The 24,095-nt window shown below is 39.2% G+C and overlaps 1 protein-coding gene across 1 annotated transcript; it reads left to right on the forward strand.

Annotated features, from left to right (window-relative positions):
* Positions 1-1,237: 1,237 nt before the first annotated feature.
* Positions 1,238-19,596, forward strand: LOC131226060 (GTP-binding protein SAR1A). The gene is made up of 3 exons (XM_058221731.1): positions 1,238-1,544; positions 2,117-2,248; positions 19,106-19,596. Exons 1-3 carry the CDS (start codon positions 1,416-1,418, stop codon positions 19,424-19,426), a joined length of 582 nt encoding a protein of 193 aa, XP_058077714.1. The 5' UTR covers positions 1,238-1,415; the 3' UTR covers positions 19,427-19,596.
* The last annotated feature ends 4,499 nt before the right edge of the window (positions 19,597-24,095 follow it).

A 24,095-nucleotide genomic window follows, 5' to 3' on the forward strand; every position in this document is an offset into this window, starting at 1 on the left:
TTACAGACCAAGAGTGAATCGGATCCAACACTCAAAATAGGCCATTAAAGGAAAATGTGGGTAGGGAAATTCCCGCCGTTTAAACTTCCCTAAGGTCGAGAGTAATCTTTACATGCCATCCATGCCATTCATAAATTCGTTCCTACCGGGATGGACTGAAAACAAAAATATTACCTGATTCAAAACTTACGTGGCCCAAACGTTTTCGGATCACTTGAGTATTCGATCCAGTTTATTTTTAGCACCATGTCTTAAAATTATATAAAAAAACGGATGGGGGGTTCTACTTCACACAAACTTCGCGTTAGGCCCCACCTAGGTTTTCAGGCAGGAGCTTCTGAGAAATGCTTTCGAAATCCGTGTCTGTTCTTGGCTAAGCAAGAGATGGAAAGGCGATTCGCGAAAAGATGTATTGAAAGTTATCACTACATGCGACAGCGAGGCACACATCAGAGCCATTGGCTAGGTGGAGTGCACTCAAACCATGCAACGGCTTAAAAAAAATTGACGGTTGAGAAAAGAATTGACAAGCGGTCCATATTCAACGCATTGGTGCGACTGATGTTAAGTCGACCAACCTAATTTCCTTGAATAATCATATTGAAGTTGTGCCCACGTGATGAATGGTCTAGTCTCCCGTACAGAGCAGATGTCAACATAACACTCTCGTGCAGGATCAGGACCCTTCATCTAGGCGGAGACCCAGACGAGGCCCATCCACTGATCAGATAGGCTGCACGGGATGAACTGAATAAGGACCGTTGATCATTTTTTCTAGCTCCTAAACAAGCGTCGCGCATCTTTTGAGTGATAAAGTGTAACTTCCGGGACACTGCATTTTGACATTGCTCCCAACCTGATCAACTGTCCAGATCTCACACGTATGTTCATTGTCGGCACGTGTACCGCGATACCATCTCATTAATCTAACGCGCGAGAGCACAGTAGCATTTCTCAAATAAAAAAAAGAAAACGTTAAAAAAGAAAACAGATCTCAGCCGCTGGTTTCTAAATCGACGGCTAGAAACCAATTCGATGACGACGAAACTCCCATCCTCCTCTTCCTATTGGAAATTACATCTCAACCGCCAAATCCCGGTTACCCAGCCTGTGACCTCGCTGCCGTACAGACCACTTTCCATGTTCCGTATTCCTCAGCCGGTAACCCCACATTTCCAGCTCATCAGACAAAAATAAATAAATATACGCTTTGGTACGGTTGACAAAGAAGACTCTCTTTTCTCCCCTCTCTCTCTCTCTCTCTGTCTCTCGCAGTCTCGCGTGATTACCCGGCATCGCGATCGAGATATCTGAGCCGTTGATTTTCTTACTGGGTCCTCCGTTCTGATTCCGGCGAAATTTCGCCGGATTTTGGATGATCTTGTCGGATCGGGGGCGGATTCTTGCTGGAAATTATGTTCCTCGTTGATTGGTTCTATGGCGTTCTCGCCTCGCTCGGTTTGTGGCAGAAAGAGGCCAAGATCTTGTTTCTAGGGCTTGATAATGCCGGAAAGACGACTCTTCTTCATATGCTCAAAGATGAGGTCTCTCTCTCTCTGGATCTTGACTTTTGAGTTTTCTGCAGAAAATTTGCAATTTTTAAATATATTTGCGATTTTATACATTTTTAATTTTTTGAAATTTTGTTAATTTATGCTTGGATTGGATGTTACGGACAATTATTGTTGTTATTTTGTAAAATTGTTTTTATTAATTTGTGCTTTAAAAAAACTCTAATTTCATTAGCATTCTGGTTGGATTAGTTGATCTGGAAGTTTTATTATTTTCTTTTGATTTCTTTTCTTGATTTGTTTTCTTCATGTTTTTTAGATCAGATATGCTGGAAGGTCAGGCGTTTTTCTGATTTTTTATTTTATTTTATGCAAGTTAAAGGGTCATTGCCATGCCATTGAGATTCATGCCTACTGTTTTTATGATTTTTAGATGATTTATTTTTCTTTGATTTTTCTTTGTTGGATTCGATGTTCAAATTTTATTTTTTATTTTTTTAATTATTTTTTGGATTTTTTGTGACTTTTAGGTCAGATTTGAATGTTTTGGAGTTCTCTCTCTTTTCTTTTTGACATTTTTTTTTTTCCTGTTGATCTTTTTTTAGAGGTTGGTCCAGCATCAGCCCACGCAGTACCCAACTTCGGAGGAATTGAGTATTGGGAAGATCAAATTCAAGGCTTTTGATTTGGGCGGGCATCAGATTGCACGCAGAGTCTGGAAGGACTACTATGCAAAGGTTGGTCTGACTTTTTTGGGTCTTCTCTATCTTTTGCTTGGTTGTTGCTGTATTCGTTCTAGTGTTGATTGGATTTTTTTTTTTTCTTGTGTTTTGATACTGTTCCATTAATTGTTGGGGCTTAATTGGGTCCTTGAGATAAATCAGTGTAGCCAAAGATCCATACGTTTTTTATAGTTGAAATTTGGCTATTCTATGCATGTCAGCTATACTTTGTGATGCAGATCTTGATGTGGGCATAGCATCACTGGATCTACATGGGGTTTATCTTATCCCATTCATCAAAAAAAAAAAAAAAATCTTATTCCAATTTTCTTTTTGGTGATCACGTATTGGTTCAAGTAGACTGAAACCAGCATCATCTCCCAATAGAAAGCAGATTTCTTGCCAGCTTAGCTATCGAGTGGTTGGCAATGTATGTATGTACGTATGTATGTGGTGTGAAGTTGGAATGTCTTGGTGATGTTGGTCGTAAAGCTTTGCTAATTGCATGCTCATTGCCATTTTTTATGCCCATATGTTACTGTGACCAACCATCCTTTTTCAGTCCCTTGTGTAGATCGTAGATCTAATTTTCTGGAGGAACATACTAAAAGGTACTGAAAGTTATTATGTGGTTTGTGCCTTCTCACCTCTTGGTTTTAGTCGTGTTAACTTTTTATCTGATCTTTGTTATTTTGCTGTTGGAATTGATTAATTTACTTGTTTGTTTCAGTTCCACACTTCTCTATGATTGATTAGTGGAACATGTCAACCTGAAGTTCTTTGTAATGGATTTTGGTCTATAAACTTGTGAAGACAATCAATAAAATGTACTTGGGACCCTCTAATTAGCCCCTTTCCCCATCATGTCATGCTTTTTGGTAGATTAATGAGTTTAGTGAAGCGAGCCGTTCTTCGAGTGGTCAATGCCTAATAATGTTGTGGCACCACCTAAACATCTTAGTTATCTAGCAAGCGTGTGAGCTCACATTTGTCCATTTTATGAGTTTGTTTCCGTTCTTTTGAGATTTTTTGTATGTGGCCTCGGAGCATTATTATTGACTGGGTAACCTTTGTGCTAACTGCTGATGCTTTTAGAAGTTGTTCAACTGTATGACCCAAGTCGACTTGTGAGGCTTCCTGAGTGCATCTTAGGTATGAAGTGCACTTCAATTTTAATTTTTTAGGTGTTCACCGTGTTTTAGGAACATCTTCCTGTCCTTATGAAGTTATTCAAGTATACCTTGGGTTCTAGATGCTTTGATGCACTGAGTTCATATTCTGCAGGAAGGAGCTAAAACCCTGCCTATTTCTAGGGAAGCTTTCTTTATGTTACACCAGCTATGCCTCTGTAGCAGGTCTGGTAGACTGAGATAGTTGTATGGTGATGCAGCCTCTGGTTTAGTGTGGAGGCTATTGTCACTAATGTAGGGTGTAGGAGGTGAATGATAATGGGTCCTATGTTGTTCAGGATGATGTTTACTACTTCCATAATGTGCTTGAGTAGACATTGGTAAAATGTGTTTCTGCCTGCCTTGCGTTGCATCTTCTATTTTGGATTTTGGTATATTATACATAATTGTTTATGTCTTTAATTATTTCCCACCTATGAAATGGTACAAAAAGAGTGGTTCATGCTTTGATGACCTGGTTGAGGCCACCCTCCACTTGCATGGTTCAAAAGCTTGGAACTTGGGCATGGCTCAATTGGACAAAACTTTCGAGTGAGTTATGTAGATTCTGATCAGGTATGATAAACTGCAGAAAAATCTTGAAAATATTGTATAATATCATATAATAAATTGAATAAGTAATTAAAAAAAAAAAAAAAAAAATCTTGAAAGCTAAATATCTTAAATAAAATTTTTTGATGGATGCAAACTGTTGAACATTACAAAGGTCAATAAAAATATTTAAAATATTAAATCAAATTATCATTGTGGGTGCCTCACCCAAATTCCAAAATATAGGCACAAACAACACTTACAGAAATAAATATATTTTAGCTATCCGAATAAACTTAACACGTAAAATAAAACGATGAAAACATAAAGACAAAGGAAATTAGGAAGCAATATTTACATAGTTCCTATAGTAACCAATTACTTGTGAAGTAGTAATATGAACAACAAATAATTTATAATCAAACATTGAAAAGTTACGCATGATTTTTAAAAGAAATAGTCGTTTGTATGAGCATCACTCGCTCTATTAAACTATTAGAAAACCCCAACAGAAGAACAAGATGCAAAAAGATCAAAGATTGTGCTTTTTTGTTCTATGGATCAAGGTACCTATAATGAAAATTGAACTAAGATCTAGAGAGTCCTTATTAGTAATTGCTTCAACAACAAGATAGTGGAGGCAAGCTTGAGGGCTAGGTGAGAGATCTTCAGCTTGACCAAATAAATTCACATACAAAAAGAATTGAGAAAGATAAGAGGGAAGTTTTGTGGAGAGGACACCTCACTTAGAGTTTTCAACATGCAACACAACTCGATGACATGACTAGGACACTCTAGATTGATATTCATACAAAGTTTTGAAGTGTCATGTCATGTCTAGGAGTGCCAAGTGTACCCCAGTGTCAGCATGGCAATATCCTAGAAAATAGAATTGTCTAGTTAACGCTCTCAACTACCCCCCACACTACCTTGCTTGCTTTTTGGGGCTGGGGGTCAATACTGGAAGGGACCATACTGGTGTGGGAGTACTATGTTATTTATACCCGAGAAATGCTCCAAATACCTTGTTATTGACTTGGGAATTTGCACCCTAGTCTAAATCCAGCTGATGTATGTTGCTAACTTGACGAGTGGCTCCAGCCTAACTAATGAATGGCCCAGATCTTTGACACATTGTTGTGTGCATGGATTTCGGACATGTGTTCTGCCTCCTCACATGAGGTGCTCATTGAATCATGAGTCATGACCCTTTGGATGGAGAGAGCAAAAATGCCTCTTTGGAAACATCTCCCTTGGCGCTTCGGAAAAAAACTGTCATTTTAGGTAATTTCTTTTAGTAATTAATTAATGTCAGGCCCTAACCAAACGTATGTAATGCTTAAAGTGCTTTTGAGAATTACAATTGGCTAAAAGCATTGATTTAAGCAATGGCAAATGGGTCCTTAAGTTTGACCCCAAAGTCTTGATTGCCTCCTATATCCTAGATATATAAAGGATGTGTGATGCCTAGATATAAGAAGGATGTTTGATGTGGAGTTCACTTTTTTCAATATTATATAATCTTGCATTGTGTAAGGATGTAATGATTGAGTAGTGAGCAACAATCGTTTAGAGGCAAACTTGTTGGCTAGGTGGTGTATACATGATGGGGGTATCAGTTAGGTCCTTCAGTGATCATGTTCCATCTATAGTGGGTGGTTTGAAATGACCATTAGGTGCTGATGAAATTTGAGTCTCAGATAGCTTAAAAGAACCTAACTGAGTAATTGGATCTACTAGCAGCAAAAGCTAGAAGCAATACACAAAACTATGGCTAAGAGAGATACACAGCTATAGATCGGGTTAGAGTGATGGGAACTCGAGATCTCAAGCAAAGCTCAAAAGGTACAACAAATAAGATGGAAGATGCAAAAATTAAATACAATAAAGTAAAAAAAGAAATATATACTTTTTAATTTTGGCCTTTTCGGGTTGCGCAAACCTATTCCTTGTTTAGCTAGTTCTGTTAGAAGGAGGAAGCCTGCTTGGCATGCATGCGATCGCTCATTATGCCTCGGCCCATGATTACCAGCACTAGTTTGTACCTTAACTAGAAAGCAAGGCAAGTTTCTTATGGCTTGGTGAGAGTTTTGTGGCTTTGTCCAAAATGCTCATGGATGGGGGGTGCTGGCTCTTTCCATAATCTATATGTAGATTTGTTGACTTCTTGACTTCTTTTGTAAACAAACAAAAGATGTTTTGAGATTTTTCCCTAGACTTGTTCACTTATTCAAACTACTTGATAGTCCAGTAAACGGTTGTGTCGGGACAATGGGTCAATTGGCCTAGCTTGTCATTTGTGTTTGGGCAACCAAAGTGGGCTGCTGGTCAGGTTCCACCCGAAATCAAGACCTGTTAAGGAAACTGGTTGAGCTCGAGCATTACTGGACTTGACCTAATCCAACTGTGATGACTTGTAACTCAACCTTGGTAAGTATTGAGATGGACATAACTACAACATTGTGTGTGTGTGTGTGTGTGTGTGTGTGTGTGTGTGTGTGTGTGAGAGAGAGAGAGAGAGAGAGAGAGAGGCTGTGGGAATGTTTAAAAAAGAAAAAAGAAAATGAAGCTGTGGATTGACAATGACTTGATTGGACCTGAGTCGACCCATCCTCAACAACCCACATATACCTCAACCATGATAGACAACCGAAACCATGTGAGAGTAATTGAAATAAAGAGAGAGAAGATGAGCCCCTTGGAAGCACTCGCTCTAACCTAGCCCCCAGATACAGGTCTTCCAGGGGAGTGGTCAGCTTGGTTAGGCTTTTGTGCTCTGAGAAATAACTTTCCTTAATCCTAACCCTGACAGCTTAACCCACTGTTGACATATGAAACCTCACTTTTTTCCTTATGGTGCCAAAGCCTAAAGGATAGTTCGAGCGACTTCATGCACACGACCAAGAGTTAGGATGGGATTGTTGGTATGGAAAAAAGGCATGGTCCAAATCCGCATTGGTGAGTTCTGACCTCTAATAGCCATTGAGCCTACCCAAGAGTGTTTACAGGGCTGTGTCTGTCCAATGCTATTCTAGGGACCCTATGCCAAACCATCTATCCTTTATGCATATATTCTTCCAGGAAGATTAAGAGCACAAAGGCTCTTTATGACTATCTGCTAGTGCAAAGGTGCTAATGCCTAAGCGGCAAGTGCTCAGCTCCGTTCAAGCGAGTGTTAGCTTCTACACCAATTCTTTAGTTCCCAAGATCAACGTAACCTTGGCCTCTTCCCGTCCAACCAAGGGGCACTAGTGTAACTGCCTAACTACCTTTTGGGTGGGAAATCAAGACCTTAAGATTATAAATACCCCTTCAAGCCTCATTTGCAAGGAGTTAGCTGGCTGGTCGTCTTGGGACTTTAGACTCTAACACTCTTCTTAAAGTTGAGATGAGCCTCACTAATCTGGACACTAACATTCCCTTTGGGAAGGGAAGGTACTACGCTCATGGTGTAGCCTTCCTATGGAAGGCTCTACGGTATGCGCAAACCAACCATTCTCTACGGCAAGCGCACACCTCATCACAAGCCTGCCACATTGCCTCTGCGCCAAGCGCATGGTGAATGCTCAACCATAGTTCAAGGAAAATCTGCATTAAGATTGGAAATTGTTTTGAGTCACTTTTTCATTCACTTCATGCCAGGAGCAGACACGTCTTGCTTCCAATAGCTGGTTCTAACCTTATTCCGCCATGGAAGAGAGCCGCTAGACCATGGAAGCACCATGCATTGCACCCACCTGTAAGGCACTGTAGTTTTGGGCCAAGTCATAATGACTCCTGCAATCTTTAGATCTCGCCATGCACAATGTTTAGTAGTGTCACGTTGTACCTTGCTTATAAGGGACATGGTCTTGTATTGGACTCCAAGGCACTCCTGCTCATGCATCCATCCTATATCTACAAAGGATGGAAGATCAATCTTTACCTGCTATTCTACTGTCAACATCTCCCCGTGAGATAGATATCTTCATTAGCTTTAGTGATGCTCTATGCTTCTCACGTAGGCTGTGTCATACTTAGATGAACACAGGTGGCTCCATGCCATACAACACTAGATGCCACTCTTCCTCTCGCATGTGAAACCTATAGGGTAAACAACTATAAAGCTCCAAACTTCTTAACTATATAGGACCTACATGTCTTATGAATTGACTTCTGTCTATGCTTTGAGTGGCTACAAAGACATGACAAGCTATTATCCCAAACTGTGGTTACATTGGCTATCTGATGCCTCGTTGACTACATTGCTATATAAAGTTGCTGCCTCTATGGAGAAGTCCATGACACCCTTTGGCTATACGAGACACTTGACACTCATCAGCTACATAAGACGCCATGATGTCCAACGACTTCAAAATATCTGAAGCCCAGCTACTAGGTCCTCAACATTACAAGGCTAAAAAGATTTTCTATGCTACAACTATAGATGTAGACATTATGAAATGAACATCATTGTCGCTAGCAGACACTGACATGAGCATCATAGGCTCATAGCATGACAACCAAAATGCACGAAGCCCAGCTTTTAAATCCTCAATGCTATAAAGCTAAGAGATTCTCTATGCAACAGCTACAAATGCTGATATTATGAAATGAGCATTACCATCAATACAGATGTATACTCTAATATGAGCATCATAACATTGCATTATTTGCATTCATGGTGAGCATACTTGATTTTACCTTTTTAATCAAGGGTTTTTCCCTATGGAATGTAATTAAGGGCTTGTACTAGACCACAACCCGGAATGTATTGTCCATGAATCAGTGAAACCTAATGCAGGGGCATTTTCACACCGGGCTCAAGTGGGTGGCCTGTGTGAAGTGGGAGCACACTCGGGGCGGTTGGCTCGTGTGAGGCGGGACTTATGTTAAGTGGGACCCACGAGAGGGGTTCAAACGAGGGCCTGACCTGGGTTATGAGATAAAGGGATTGATTTGCCACTCTATTAGTTTGAGCTTTTAGAGCAAATTGTTACTTGTCCTATGTCAAAAGTGGTATTAGAGCGGGAAGTCACGTGTTTGAGACTCCTCACCGGGGGTGATTAATGCAGGGGCATTTTCACATCGGGCTCGAGTGGGGTGGCCTGTGTAAAGCGAGGGTACGCTCGAGGTGGGTGGCTCGTGTGAGGCGCGACCCTAAGTGAATTGGGGTCCCACGAGGGGGTTCGGCCGAGGGCTTGACCTAGGCTATATGAGATAAAGGGATTGATTCGCAATGCTCTATATATTCGAGCTTTTAGAGCAAGTGGTTAGTTGTTCTGCGTCAAAACCCCTCAAAAGGGATATATATATATATATATATATGAAACAGCCTTGAAAGGGATATTTGGTTGCACATCTCGTCCACAATGGAGTTAATTAACAAACATAATATCGATCATAATGAAAGAAACACAATTCTTGTAAACACCCTCTTAATTGAGACAATTGTAAAGGAACCAGTACTCATTACCCCCCTTTAAACAAATAGGCCATCGTTTGGAAATTGTGGAAACCCCATTCAGCATTCAGTAGAATGGAGTCTTGTCAAAATGGCTTGAAATGGTAGTTGTGCTCAATACATCAAGTGGTTGAACCAAGCACAACAGCCATTTCGGCCAATGGCCACTCCACTCAATGCAGATGTAGTAACTTTGAAATGAACCCTAAAGAACTAAGAACGCAAATTAACTTGAACTTCCAACTTAACTCATGGGGCCACTAATTCCAGATACTAACTTTTGAGTTCATGCTTTGAGGTCCAGAGCCATCAGGGAAAAAGAAAAAGAAACAGCTTAGCAATAGCCTTAATTTACCGACCATGTTGCAAAATTATGCCTCTCAGAGACCAGAGTATGCTTCGCTTCTCAGAGTATGGTTCAAATATTGTCCAGTGGGACCGGGAATAGTCACTGGAGACATGGGACAGAAACAATCAAAATGGAACAGGTGAGTTGTACCAAATTCACTCTCCAGGCGATTTGCACTCCCATACTGCTATTTGAAACCATGCTCTAGACAGGTGATTGTCTTGGGCACTTGTGGATTTAAAAATCTAGGACCTCTTTTCTGCAGCTTTGTTGATTGTTGCTTCATTTGGTTCTTGACTTTTAATGTCCTGGTTATCCAATGTTCTTATGCCAATCTGGATGGTTAGTTTGGAAGGCCTTTGTATTGCATTATATGCTAAAGTTTGTGCTTCTTTTAGTGCGTCCTATTTTCTTTTCTTGTTGTATTACGATCTTCCATTAAGGTTCTCATTGACAGTCAACCCCCCAATAGCATCATGGGTGTATAGCTACATCACATAGCATATTTAAAAGACTGATAGCCCGTAGCATGTAGTGCATGCTTACATAGCGTATTTAAAAGACTGATAGCCAATAGCGTGTAGTGTATGCTACGTGCGACTTAAGTTATTTTCACAAGCCACTTAGCACGGAGGCTACGCTATGTTACATAGGATAAGCTATTTAAAATACTGATAGTTCTTAAACTTGGTGCTTATCTACTTGATTTGATGAGATTTCAGGCTGATTCACCAGGAAACACCCATGAGATTGATTATGGTCCAAAATTGGCAAAACTTATAGAGGCGGCTCATTAACTGAGCCAAATCAATGCAACTCTGGTGAAGGAATGCCAAATCGGTTACGTATCGGCCGATACGGCCGATACGTAACGGTAACGGTACGCACCGTTACCCGATTCGGGGCCGTATCGGCCGATACCAATTTTTGTACCCGTATCGGCCGATACGGGCCCGATACGGGCGTAACGGCCGATACGGGCGTAACGGTCACCCGTAACGGTCAGCGCCGTAACGGTCGAAAAACGGCCATTTTTTTTTGCATTTTAAAGTCCATTTTTGATGTTTTTTTGAAACTTCTTGCTTCCAAACTCCTTCTCACTCCTTCTACTGCTAATTTCGACCAACCTTGGCTGGATATTTGAGTAAAAAACACATTATATTGGCGGATTTTGTTGAATCAAAGCTTGGTGGGCCATTTTTCATAAATTTATCAAAAATAGGTATTTATACTTTTTTTAATATGTTTTGCTGTTTTAATTATCTCATATGATGTGTTAATCATAGTAGAACATGTTAATATCCATTTTACAGATTTGGGGTGCCATTTAATATTTTTTTAATATTTTTTTCTATGTACGCATGAATTGTGCCCCCTTTTTTTACAATTCAAAAAATCAATTTTTAATTATTGTTTTGCTGTTTTAATCACTCCATATGATGTGTTAATCATAGTAGAACATGTTAATGTGCATTTTACAGATTTGGGGTCCCATTTTATATTTTTTAAATATTTTTTTCTATTTACGCATGAATTTTGCCCCTTTTTTTAAAATTCGAAAAATCAATTTTTAATGATTGTTTTGCTGTTTTAATCACTCCATATGATGTGTTAATCATAGTAGAACATGTTAATGTGCATTTTACAGATTTGGGGTCCCATTTTATATTTTTTAAATATTTTTTCTATTTACGCATGAATTTTGCCCCTTTTTTTTAAAATTCAAAAAATCAATTTTTAATGATTGTTTTGCTGTTTTAATCACTCCATATGATGTGTTAATCATAGTAGAACATGTTAATGTGCATTTTACAGATTTGGGGTCCCATTTTATATTTTTAAAATATTTTTTTCTATTTACGCATGAATTTTGCCCCTTTTTTTAAAATTCGAAAAATCAATTTTTAATGATTGTTTTGCTGTTTTAATCACTCCATATGATGTGTTAATCATAGTAGAACATGTTAATGTGCATTTTACAGATTTGGGGTCCCATTTTATATTTTTAAAATATTTTTTTCTATTTACGCATGAATTTTGCCCCTTCTTTTTAAAATTCGAAAAATCAATTTTTAATGGTTGTATTACTGTTTTAATCATGCCATATGATGTGTTAATCATGGTAGAATATGTTAATGTGCATTTTACAGATTTGGGGTGTCATTTTATAATTTTTTTCTATTTTCGAATTAGTGACTTTATGTTTTTATTTGCTTATATTGGACAGGTTTTGCCTTGGAGCTTCTTAGGGTTTAGTTAGAATATAAAATCATCTTTATTAACATAGGTCATACAGATACACTCATAATCAAATCTAATAATCTATTGTCTACATACGCATAAACACATGACAGGATCTGGCCAACAACAAGTAAGTGATGATATTGGATGGCAACATTGTGAGAGGGTTGGTGGTACTAGGCACCAAATGAAGTGCAAGTATTGTGATAGACTAGTGACTGGTGGAATTACCCGTCTCAAACAACATTTGGCACATCGAAAGGGTCAAGTTGCGCCATGTAGTAGAGTACCGAAAGAGATAATGCTTTTAATGCAAGCTAGTCTAGATGAGTCGAAGGGTAAACGTGCTGCTGTACAAAAGAAGAAAGATGATATTTTGGATGCAGCTCGACAGGAAGTGTTTGGTCCTGAATATATGGGCATTCGTGATGAAGATATTATTGATTCTGACGAAGATTCAGATCGAGAACTTACTATAGCTAGGAGAGAGAGCTTGCGTCTAGCTCGTGAAGAGGAAGAACGTCGCCGCATGTTTGGCACGCATGGGTCAGTGCGTGATACAGGGGGGGGGGAGTGGGAGTGGGAGTGGGAGTGCAACTGGAAGTGCAACTGCTTCTGCAGGTGGGGGTGGGAGTGGGGGGGTAGGTTTGGTGGGTTACGACGTATGTTTGGGAGCCGACGACAGACATCTTCACATGATGCCCCTATACGTTTGGATGAAGAAGTAAATGAGCCTAGAAGACCCTCTATTGATCCAATCCTATTTAGGAAAGAATCAACTAAACAAAAGAAGATAAAACAAATGTGGAGTAGAACTTAGTTGAGAAATTAGGTAGAGCGACAAAGTTATTTATACATGCCAACATACCTCTTAACGCAGCCAATCTCCATATTGGCAGGTGGTAATTGATGCGGCAGCGGTGAAGGAATAAAAGCTCCCACGGCTAAGGAGATTAGGGAAAATGGACAGATGAGAGTATGCGGATGTGAAAGCATACGTGGCTACCTTTAAACCCGTATGGCAAGCGGCAGAGGATGCACAATCATGTGTGATGGTTGGACTGCCCAACCTTTTGTGTTCTTTATATTGGATCTTGCCACTTAGGAACTATATACCACAAGTCAATTAATGCCTCGAGGAAACAAAAAATTCTACTTATATTAATGGACTAATGGATAAAGTTGTAGATGAGATTGGAGAGGAGAATATAGTGCAGATTGTGACAGATAATGAAGCAACATATAAGCTTGCAGGACATATGTGATGGATAAGAGAAAACATCTTTTTTTGTCACCATGTGTTGCCCATTGTATTGATCTTATATTGGAAGATATTGGGAAGAAGAAGAATGTTAAGGAAATGATCGAAAGGGCAAGGGAAGTGACGACGTTTATTTACAACCATAATCAAGTAGTTGCAATAATGAGAAAGTTTACGAAAGGACGAGAATTGTTGAGGCCTGCGGCGACTAGATTCGCAACAAACTTTATAGCATTAGAGAGTTTATTCCAGCATAGAGAAGAGTTGAGTGAGATGTTCGCTTCCCAAGAATGGCTCAACAGAAAACATATGAAGAAGACATCAGGGACACCGGTCGAAGTTGCGAACATCATACGGGACAACAAATATTGGAAGAAGGTCAAGGCGATCATAAAAGTGATGGACCCACTAATGAGGGTACTCCGTCTTGTTGAATCCGATGAAGCACCTACCATGGGCTTCATATATGATGCCATGGATAAGGTAAAGCTTGCAATTCAACGTGATTGTAGAAGTTGGCAGACTTATTGGAAGACGATCGACAAGAGATGGACAAACCAACTCCATCACGATCTTCATGCAGCAGGTTACTACCTAAATCCTAGGTATAGATATGCCCAATCATTTGTTGCGGATGATGAAGTTCGTGTCGGGCTAAAAAATGTGATAAAGAGATTAGAGCCTGACTTAGATATGCAAATAAAGGCATTAAATGAATTAGATACATTTGGAAATCGCCTTGGTAGCTTTGGAGATGCTCTTGCACAGCATGCGGTATTTAGATTGCAACCGGCCGAATGGTGGATTAATTTCGGAGAGAGTACGAAGGCTCTCCAAAAAATTGCAGTAAAAGTTTTGAGCCAGACAACATCTTCCTCTAGCTGTGAAAGGAATTGGAGTTGTTTTGTGCTCATTCATTCAAAGAATAGGAATAGATTGCAGACTAGAACATTAGATAGACTTGTCTTCATGCACTACAATATAAAACTAAGAATGCGACGACATCATAGGAGCATTACAACTGCTGATGACGGAGACTACTGTCCAATAAACTTGGATAATATTTATGATGAGGATGACCCACTTCTACCTTGGTTGGAAACAAGGGAAAAACAAATTGAAGAGGATAGTGAAGAATTGGAAATTGATGACCCAGAAATACGCAGAGCGCAACAAGAGAGTCGTGCAGATGTGTTGGACCCAGTAAGAGGGGCAGCGTTTATGCCACGTACAGATACGGCTCAAGATCAACAAAAGAGTACGAGCAGTGGTAGCGTGACCGTGTCGGATGAAGACGATGACCCCCGCCCGGTGGCGGCACTTCGGTGTTGCTCGATGCCCTATCTGCCGTCTACAGATCATGATGTCGATGAACATGACGAGGTGGTACACGAGGTCGGACTTATGAGTGTACCGAGTCACGATACGGCCAACGGGAGGTGGGTACATCTAGTGGTACACCGGGTCCGAGAGGTACTGAACATCAGCAGGCTCATGGTCTTGGTTATTATGATGGATATTATTATGGTGAATTGAATTATGATGGTTATACTGAGCCTGTTCCATCACATTCATGTTGGAGTAGCCCTCCTGATCAATATCCATATGATTATAGATATCCAGATCCAAATCCAAGTTACTCATCACAGCAGACGCACTCTCAATCTCAAGATTCTCAACAGCCTGAGTATGGGCACCAGTATGGCTATTCGACGGGCACTGGTAGATATCCTTATTCCGGGTCAGAGTCGTTGCCTAGTCAGGATCAGTCATCCTCTAGTTTCGTTGATCTAGTATTTCCTTCTGGCACTGGATATTATGGATATGTAGCACCTACACCTATCGGACAGCCTCAGCCTGATGGTGACGATGACGATGATGTGGAGGTCGAGCAACCACAAAAAAGCAGATTTTCATTTTGGTGGTGACTTGTGATTGTGACTTGTGAGTATATATTTGTGTTAAGGTAAGTATTTGTTGCAGCAGACAGCTCACAACAGTATTATTACAAGAAGCCATGCACACACTTGACACTGCCGAACTTGTATTTAAAATAGCTCACGACAACCAATCAAGTAATCCTTAATCAAGTTGCGGGGGAGTATCGTACACTACTAATTATTTTTTTTAATATTCTTGACTTGAGGATGGATGACAGGTCATAGACAGGAATTACACTATCACAGTCACGTGCATGGTGCACCACACTGCACAGGACCACAGGTATGTTCGAGAAATTCCTCAAAAATAATTGCAAACACCTGATGTAAGATATTTTCATTTTACATTCATTCTAATATATCTATCATTGATAGTAGATAGTTAGAAAATTAAATATATGATCAAATTCAGGTTATCTGGTTCATAAATTCATCAGACAGTCCGATACAACTTCTCACCAAAGAGTGGACCGTTACACCACCATAAACATGTTCCAAATTATAAATGAATGCATATTTGGAATGCTTAGAATATTCTGGATTTAATCCATATTTTTTCATATTTTTTTGGCAAAAAAAAAAATTTGCGCCGTTACGGGCCGTTACGCCCCCGTATCACCGTTACGCCCCCGTATCCGTATCGGTTTTGGAGGACACCGTTACGCCAACCGATACCGATACGGGATACCTTGCTAGTGGTGACTCAAGATGAGCCACTTCTGTTGGTCAATTGCTTCTTCTTTTTTTCCTTAAAAAAAAAATAAAATTATTTATTAAAGTGAACGTTAAAAGATGCCAGTGAGTTTCAAATTCATGACCTTAGCTAAGGAAAGTAAGGTTTATGGCTAGCGCACCATGGACCATGCATTTGTATATTTCAAACGTTTTAGATATTTTACTGAAACATAACTATTTTAAATATGGGTTTTGCTAACATCCCCGAAGCTTTTAAATGGCACATGGGGTGATCCATCGTTAATCTGAACTATTCATTCATTCAGACAATTAGGAATACGTCATGGTGCAACAAATCACACCAATTGGATGATCCTAATTGTCCGATCAATATCATGGAAAACGGACAGCCAAGATTGAGTCATGAAACAAAATAGCTCCAATCATCATCTTGAAACATCTATTAGATAGATCTCGTGCTATATTGCTTATGATTCCCAGGTAGTACTTTGGTTTGATGATTCTAATCATGTGATCTATGGCTCGTAATCAACTGTTGGTTGGAACAAATTGGTTCCATTCAAAGGGCTTGGATCATTCGATCAGTATGATTTTTGCACCATTGGCTGCTCCCACTGTTTCTATTGAATGAACTGTCTGGATTGATTATTGAATGTCCCATAGGTCATTCAAAAGGTTTGTGGACGATGCTAATGTCCCCATAAAGGTGAGAAGTTAGCAAAACCCTTTAAATATTTATTACTAGTATAAATATTGTTAATCTAATTATAAAAAAACATGAGTCCAGTCAAATAAAGACTTGGTTGAGTCTTCAAGTCAACCCAACCTTGCTCCACATCCAGTTGAGTTTTTGGGTTATTGAAACTATGATTGTGAAGGGGAAATGGATAGCATGATTTATGGGACAGAATGTTGGGCAGTCAAGGAACATGTTCATAGGATGAGCTTAGGAGTAGGATAGAATTAGAAACAAATGCATTCGAGGGAACTTAGGAGTAGCACCAATAGGTTGTACTTTGGTTTGATGATTCTAACCATGTGATCTATGGCTCGTAAACAGCAGTCGGTTGGAACAAATTCATTCCATTCAAAGGGTTAGGATCATTCGATCGGTGTGATTTTTGCACCATTGGTTTCTCCCACTGGTTCTATTGAATGAACTGTCTGGATTGATGATTGAATGTCCCATGGGTCATTTAAAAGGTATATGGACGATGCTGATGTCCCCATAAACGTGAGAAGTTGGCAAAACCCTTTAAATATTTATTACTAGTATAAATATTGTTATTCTAATTATAAAAAAACGAGTCCAGTCGAATAAAGACTTGGTTGAGTCTTCAACTCAACCCAACCTTACCGCACATCCAGTGGAGTTTTTGGGTTATTGAAACTATGATTGTGAAGGGGAAATGGATAGCATGATTTATGGGATAGAATGTTGGGCAGTCAAGGAACATGTTCATAGGATGAGCTTAGGAGTAGGATAGAATTAGAAATGAATGCATTCGAGGGTACTTAGGAGTAGCACCAGTAGGTAATGAGATGAGGGAAAGTAGACTTAGATGGTTTGCCATGTATAATAGATACTAAGAACTATGCCGATTATAGGGTGAGTTGGTTCAAGTTGAAGGCTCTAAAAGGGCAAGAGGAAGGCCTAAAAAAGGATGGGTGGATGTTGGTAGTCTTGAGGATCTAAGGTTTAATTGAGGGATATGGTCCATGATAGCACGGAATGGCGGGACATGTTGTTGACCCCAGTTAATTGGGATAAGGCTTAGATGATGATGATGATGAAATTGTGATGCTGAAACCAATGTTTTAAATATCGACAATATCGGCCGATATATCCCACAATATCTTGTATCTCACCTGTCCGATATGAAATGCACAGGTAGTGCCACTATATCCCACATATTTAATCCGGTGAGCATTTTAAATTTTCGATCCTTTTTTTTTGTTGTTGAAATTTATGATAAATCAGTGTCAAATGGTGTTACAAATCCATTGGTTCTTCACGTTCTCCATTGTTTTTTTTTTTTTTTTTTTTTTTGAAATTTTCTTTCAACCAGCTGTCAATTGAGACTAACTTCGAAGTATTTAAGAGTATTTGATGAAATGTTCATCACATACACTTGAATTTTGAAATTTGAGTGTAGGTAATCAGATTTGGAAAAATTCAAAATTTTATCAATCTCTCCTAAATTGTTTGCAATGTTGCACTCCAAACATGAAATCAAGCGTGTATGAGGGCCGATCTACTTGTTTGTCAAGTCCTTGTCAATTTTTGGAAAATAAAAATAATTTTTAATAAAAATTATTAAAAAAATATTTTTTTTTCTCGAAAATTTCCTTCAACCAGCTGTCAATTGAGACTAATTTCGAAGTATTTTTGAGTGTTTGATGAAATGGTCATCACAGACACTCCAAATTTTATGCATTCGATTCGAATATAGTTACATTAGTTCAGTCCGATAGTGCATAGCTTAGGACCCTATACAAAGGAAACCTATTATGTGCGCTTCTTTTTTGAGATGTTATGATTTAAAAGTGCATATTAATGTATTTTTTTAACAATCCCTAAAGTTTCATTGAAAATTCAACCATTTCCCCAATGTTTCTCCATGTTTCCGAAAAAGTACGATATATGATCGATATATCACATGTGGTAACTGTAACTGATACTATCTATATCCCAAGGATGCGATACATAATGCAATACCAATATTTCAAACACGGGCTGAGACCTTATTTATAGCCATCCTAATCGAGTGATTCAAGTCATGTTGTTAACGTCCATTAAAACTTAAAATCATCTGTATACAATTTATGAACCATTTCACTAGTTGTTCCCATGATTACCAGAATACAGTATTAAAATGCCCTTGATGTGGCCTTGCCATGCTATCGTTTTGCTGTTTTTGGGGTTGCCTCATTGACTTGGATCTGCCCTTTTGATAGAATCTCCATGACACTCATTCTGCTACACTTTTTGAAGCATGATCTTGTCAAGGTGCAACCCAGCGTCATGTTAGATTTAGTTTCTTGTGCCTTCTTCCTGTTTTTCTTCCAAGTTGATTTGTTGAACTGCTATACAAGAATTGTGAAATATAGGATGTAAGATTCATATCTACTGGATGCATTAACTTTCGGGGGCTTGCTGTTCTTCTGCACCTTTGTTGTGTTTGTTTTGCTTAATATGAGATGGATGTCTAAAATTGTAGGTGGATGCTGTGGTCTACCTGGTGGATGCGTTTGACAAGGAGAGGTTTGCTGAGTCAAAGAAAGAGCTGGATGCCCTCCTCTCGGATGACTCACTAGCGAACGTCCCATTCCTCATACTAGGGAACAAGATCGACATCCCATATGCAGCCTCTGAAGAGGAGCTCCGTTACCATCTGGGCCTGAGCAACTTCACCACCGGGAAGGGCAAGGTTAGCCTGACCGATTCGAATGTCCGGCCCCTCGAGGTCTTCATGTGCAGCATCGTCCGTAAGATGGGATATGGTGACGGCTTCAAGTGGCTGTCTCAGTACATCAAGTAGCGGCAGGTTCCTTTGCTCTATTGTTCTTTTTGGATTTGGTTGGAACGCTGTCTTTTCTTTGAATTGCTGTTGAAGGATCAATGACTGTGACAGTATTTTAAACACCTTTGTGTAAATTGTAATCTTAATTGGGTTTTGAGGTCTTAGACGTTTCACATTATTGTTCTTGACATTCCTTTTTCTAGGGTTTTGGTTTTACTACATGGAAGGAGAACTGATCACCTGCAACTGGTAGTATGGTATTGACTCTCTCTCTCTCTCTCTCTCTAATGCCTTCAGTATTTTATTTTTTTTAATCTACTTTTGCCCTTGACGGTGATACTTTCAAGGGAAAATGTTTTGGGTGAAGTTGACCTACAGCCAGTTATAGGTGATCAGTCGTGGAAATCTGATTGCAGATAATGATTAGAAGCTGTAGTACTTCCCTGCATAAAAGATGAAGGTTTTTTAATGGGTGGTTAGATAATACTAAGTGAGATGCAGAGTGCCATTTTAGCATACGTTCGAGTGGCTTTTTGAAGTTTGGGTAGATAGTTGCTGGAATTTAGTTTTGTTCTTATTAAGAGATTCAGATTCAAGGCGTGCGTTATTTAGAGCCTCTTTGGTAGGCGCTAATAGATAATTGGGGTTAACTAAGAGATCTCTCCAGCATTCTCTGAGCACTATAAGTTAACGGCGCTCCTAGCTGCACCGGTTCACTTGGATGGGCTAGTTGTCGATCTGAACTGTCCTTTACGTCTAGAACACACTTCATTGCCATTGAAAAATTGCACTGATTAGATGATCCAATTCATCCTTGATTTGGCCTTTATTTCCTATAGCCATCCTTTTTCCCAACCATGGATGTGATGGTTACGATTGCATAAGAAAAATTGATTCTTTAGAATCATAAGCAATCGATGGTGGACGCTAACAAATAGATGGACCAGATTGTTGGTTTGATCTATTTTGTGTAAACCATCTTGACCGTCTATGTTAAAGGCTATTGATCAGATGATTAGTATTTTTGGATCAATCTGATGTTCCATGGTAGCCTTGGAAATGTGCTTTGGACGTAATGAACAATATAGATTGATTGCACTCTGTTCAGATGCAACTAGGATCACTACAACTTACAGTGAAGCACTGGAGCAGTTCTCATTAAAGTAAAATGAGATTAGGCATCTATCAAACAGAAGCAGGCAATCAGGCTGGAGTTTGAAGCCATTTTCCAGTTTTGGAAAAGATGCATTCTTGTATGCCTCTAATCTCCATCTGGGTCATCTTGACAAATATAGCCAACTAGATGATATTGCGAAAAATACATTAAATGATGTTATTGCCAGATATTTTTAATATAGATGGATTTTAAAATATTGCATTGTACCATGTGCTGGTGCCCACACCAACGTGCTACCATCTAGCTTCTAAGTGCGCACATGTTTCAAATTTTCTAGTGCATGCCTTGTGCCCCACATGTGCCACTCTACAGCTTCAAGAACCTCACGTGCCATAATCTAGCTTTAAGTGCCTTGTGTATATTGGTATGTCACATGTTTTACTATCCATCCTTAAGCATTCCACACATGGCATATGCTACGTGTTCTACTATCCATTCTTAAGCATTCCACATGCAGCGTGTGTTAATCCGGCATATATCACGTTTCCAATATATATATTTTTTTAGTTTTTTGTTTTTTTGGCTAAATAACGAATTTAGAATAATTTGCCAAATGATAAAATTTGGAATAGACCCTAAACTTTTAAGAAAATTTTGTTTAAAAACAAACAAGGAAAAAAAACATATTAAGACTCTGAACAAGGTTTCCTGATAAAACAATCTCCCTTCCAATTCTTTCCACGGATCTAAGCAGACCCTTTGAGGAATTTATTTTATCTACATACTGGTTAAATTTATTTATTCATTTATAATAAATATTTTTAAATATTTTACTTTTCACAAGATTTTTCCAATAATATCCTGAGAAAACCTTAAATTTTGAAAATCTCCGGAGAAGTTTCAGTCGGAGATATTCGAGAACAAGATCTGTCACTGCGATCTGGTTACTGTGAGTCTGGAACATCCAAACAGCACCCTTATTAGTTCATATTCTTGTCTAATGAGTCTGCCTGATTCCTCATTTTGGTTTTTAATTCATTCTATTCCCATGGAATACATACATACAAACATTCATGCATGCAGAAAGATGTGGCCAGATCTCTCAATTATTGATGAATATGCCATGGTCCTATTTTTCCCAAATGTATTATTTGGACAGTTTAATTTGAATTACTTGTATGCCACATGTACAATTCAGTGCGTGCGAATCGACCATCTGACTCTGCCAGAGTATCGACGATCGTCTAAATGCAGAGTCCGCCAGCCATGGTATTCTGCCACTCTCTGCTATTGAGTGCATATCATGCATGCATACATATATGGGCAGAGAACAAATACATCCCGATGCATTTCAATAAGACGCGACGGAATACTTTCCTTTGGATTTGGGCCTTTTTCAATGACGCAAACCGTTTATTTGACATTGTTATAGAACATTTCAATACATTGATTATATAAAAGTTACGGTGACCATTCATATTCAAAACAAAAGAGCTTAATTATCAAAGCATTGAAACAATACCAATTGGGAGATTTTATTTGTTTTGTTTCCATCCTACAAAGAGTGAGATTTGCCATATAAATGGTTTGGATCATCCAAAGATCCAGATTCAAAATCAAAAGCCTCGATAGGTGGTTTTCTCATCATCCATTAAAACAAATCCCTTGCTTATTAGATCATGACTACTAATCTAATAATCTGATATATTGAAAGTTTAATGGGGATGGAAGAAGGTTAACATTAATCAAATTTCTTTAGCCGTACAATTCAACAAATAACCAAGTCTTGCAAATGATACAACCAATGTAATGGATGGTTTTTATAATTTCTCCACTTGATCCTGTCATGCATATCGGATGTATTGTGTAATTCTGTCACTACACATTCACACCTGTTTCATACTCTAAGCTTAAATATCTCTTTACGCACATTCTCTTGTAACTGTCTGATGCCTAGGGCTTGGGCCCTTAAAAACACCAGCCCGGGCTTGGGGTCTTGGTCCAGTTGTGGGTCAATGATGAATAAAGCTCACCCCCTTTAGTCATCAAGTGGTGGAGAAAGGGGCTAGAAAGCTTGATGGGATCGTCGTTTGGAGCTGTTTTCCCAAGTTTGTCCATCCGTTCATCATCCGCTTCACATACATCTATCCATCTTTTCAAATATCCACTTCACATCCATCCATCTACTATGAGCCACAACTGATCAATCTTAAGAATATCAGAATCGTTTTGGACACACCCCCTATCAACCGTTAATTACCAACCTTAACAGGTGAGGCACACATAATTGAAGAAATGCATCAGCAGGTCTTCTATAGTGGGGCACACATGAATGAAGAAATGGACAGTTGGGAATCACTCACCGAAGTTCCACTTTCAACGTACACATGCGAGACTGTTATGAGTTGGGCAGCTATAAGGTGGATGGCCCACCTAATTCATGGCTCTCATTCAGACCGGTGTGAGATCATCCACTCCCAACATTTTCTTGGAAAGAAAAAAACTTGATACTCTGGCAGAGTGTGACGGATGATACGCAGGCACTTGGAAATGGAACGGATTCGGTAACACCGAATTCGGCCAGGCCATCACCGTGGGCCCACCTTGATATATTTTTTGTACATCCATGCCGTCCATCCGTTTTTCCAGCTCATCCTAGGGCTTGAACCCAAAATTGAAAAAAATCCAAATCCAACGTGGACCACACCACGGTAAACAATGATGATTGAGCGCCCATCATTAAAAACTTCCTAGGGCCCACTAATGTTTATTTGCCATCCAACCTGTTGATAAGATCGCACAGGCCTCCATGAAGGGAAAACACAAATATCAGCTTGATCCAAAACTTGTGGCCCACAAGAAGTTTTAAATGATCAATCACCACTGTTTCCTGTGGTGTGGTCCACCTGAAATTTGGATCTGTTTCATTTTTTGTCTCATGCACTAAAATGATCTGAAAAAGTAGATTGACGGTGTGGATAAAGCATATAAATCATGGTAGGGCCCACAAAGCACTAGCGACGTCGCTACTGGCAGGGTCAGTATGCAATCCGCGTCCGATTCTTATCATCTGGTCCCTGCTATTGCCCATTACTTTAGAGTCGGTGGCTGCACGGACGATAATATCTACAAACGGAAACCGAGTGAAACTTTGATACTCTGGCAGAATGCGATGGATGATACACTGGCATTTAAAAATTTCCTAGAAATTGGATAGCATTCAAGTCAAATAAACGTTCAAGATCACGGTTCTAGTTTGGATGTATCATAAACCAAAATTTGCTCTTGTTTGATTATCTCGGATTGGCGGAAATTTAAGGACGGTTACAATGAAAAAATCCAATGGTCCTATTTCAACAGTCAAGTGTTCACGAATCAGAAGTTATAATTATTCAATTAATCTGATTTTCGGATCAGTGTCTTGAAAGAATGGGTTCCATAATTTAGACGGTTTAATTTGATTTAATGCATGCCTCGTGTACAATTTATGAGTGCCTGCGTATCAAGCGTCATAAGCTTCCTGAGTATCGTATAGCTTACCATGTGATAAATACACCCATCTTGTATCGT

This window comes from Magnolia sinica, chromosome 14 (assembly GCF_029962835.1).
Source record: "Magnolia sinica isolate HGM2019 chromosome 14, MsV1, whole genome shotgun sequence".
NCBI classification, from domain to species: Eukaryota; Viridiplantae; Streptophyta; class Magnoliopsida; order Magnoliales; family Magnoliaceae; genus Magnolia; species Magnolia sinica.